Here is a 1500-nt window from a genome sequence, read left to right as displayed (position 1 = left end):
ATTAAGAAGACCCATTAAAAACGGACATGGCCTAGAAAAACCTAGGCCATCACTAACGTGAAAAATGCCGCACAAGCTTTACAGGCCACCGCTCCATAGTGACTTCCGCGCGCTTCCTGTCCGCAAATTTCGCAAATCAGAGCTTCAGAATTCATCGTTTTTTTCCGTATAGAATAAAATGTTTCTGGTCTATCGGCAAAAAGAAAATTGCGTCACGAGATAAGATAAGAAGAGACGCAGATAGGTTGACAAAAAGAAAGGAGGAGAGAGGGAAGGTAATCAGACACTGAACGTAATGATGAGAGTGGTCAAGAGTCAAAAAATTAATGGAATCAGTTCAAAGTCAGGATTTAGTTTCTCTCTCCCTTCCCCCTATTTCCACCTCGCCTCTCCACCATCCGCTCGTTTGTATTCGCACTCCTTTCCCCCAATATCTAAGAAAAAGCGAGCAGACACTTCTGGTACTTCCCGTCTGAGGTTCTTCTCACCACAAAAGAGAAGGAGGATCCCGAAGGAGAAGTGTCTCTTCATGGTTCCAAAAGTGTTACTATTCAATAACTAAATTCATTCAACTGACTTTTTTTCTAGTTTTCTACTTCTTTTATAGCAGTTTTGGAGATCTTATCTTTTTCAAAACGAATTCATGTCACGATTTATTTTCTACTGTTGATTTGTGTGACAAAATAAGTCGGTCTTTCCGGGAAGAACGGTCCCAAACCGGTTCCACTAGCGGACCACTGGTTTCAACAAATTCTACATGTTTCAGCAACGGCCCCGAACATGGTTGCTCGGAAAACCTTATTCGGAAAATTGGATATCCGATTTTCTGTGAAAATTTTTTGACTGGAACTTTGGCTTTTGAGAGTTTTCTGAAAACTTGTACAAACGCACTTTCAAAAATGCTGAAGACAATTCCAGCAATATCGCGGTGCCATTCTCAATAGGAATCAATGTGACCTCTCAAAGTGTTTTCAGTATGAAATTTCGACCAAAAACGTGAATTTTTCGAGGAAAATTCAAAAAGTTCAAAAATTTCAGAAGTTCAGGATTCCGGAACTTACTCAAATTTTCAGACAATGGACATTTTTCTGGGACGCTCGAATTTCATCATTTTCTGTGCTCCTCAATCACCGGAATCCTCCGAAAAATTCAAGAAAAATTTCATCGATGTTCAATTTCTTCTGGATGAGGCTCTCACTGTTTTACACCAGGTACAGTAATCCTGAAACTGCAAATTTTTGAAACTTCAAAAAACATTTCAGGGCTCCGAGACCCCTCTAATCGCTAGAAATTCTCTGGGAAAAATGGCATTTGGATTTCGAAAAATTCAAAATGAAGATCAAATTTTTGAAAATCTACACAAAATCCCAGAATTTGGAAAAACGCAAACTCTGGCACAGTGGGAATATTACATTCTGAAAATGACAAAATGGTTGACATATTTTGATGATTTTCAGAAATTAGAGCAAAGTTTACAGGTTAGTCTGAAAAACTTTGTTT

General features: G+C 38.7%; 2 protein-coding genes across 2 annotated transcripts in view; one reads left to right on the top strand and one right to left on the bottom strand.

Annotated features, from left to right (window-relative positions):
* Nucleotides 1–531, bottom strand: part of CBG22876 — a gene marked incomplete at both ends in the record, with an annotated part of 1314 nt that extends 783 nt beyond the window's left edge. The window contains one exon of the mRNA XM_002638280.1: nucleotides 383–531. Coding sequence (XP_002638326.1) covers nucleotides 383–531 — 149 coding nt within the window. The remainder of the gene's footprint in view (nucleotides 1–382) is intronic.
* Nucleotides 1–1500, top strand: part of CBG22875 — a gene marked incomplete at both ends in the record, with an annotated part of 4965 nt that overhangs the window by 1661 nt on the left and 1804 nt on the right. The window contains 3 exons of the mRNA XM_002638279.1: nucleotides 919–996; nucleotides 1047–1211; nucleotides 1263–1478. Coding sequence (XP_002638325.1) covers nucleotides 919–996; nucleotides 1047–1211; nucleotides 1263–1478 — 459 coding nt within the window. The remainder of the gene's footprint in view (nucleotides 1–918; nucleotides 997–1046; nucleotides 1212–1262; nucleotides 1479–1500) is intronic.

This window comes from Caenorhabditis briggsae (assembly GCF_000004555.2).
Source record: "Caenorhabditis briggsae complete genome, chrV, whole genome shotgun sequence".
Lineage (NCBI taxonomy): Eukaryota > Metazoa > Nematoda > Chromadorea > Rhabditida > Rhabditidae > Caenorhabditis > Caenorhabditis briggsae.
Note: the sequence above shows the minus strand (reverse complement) of the source record. Positions and strands in the feature narration are given on the sequence as shown.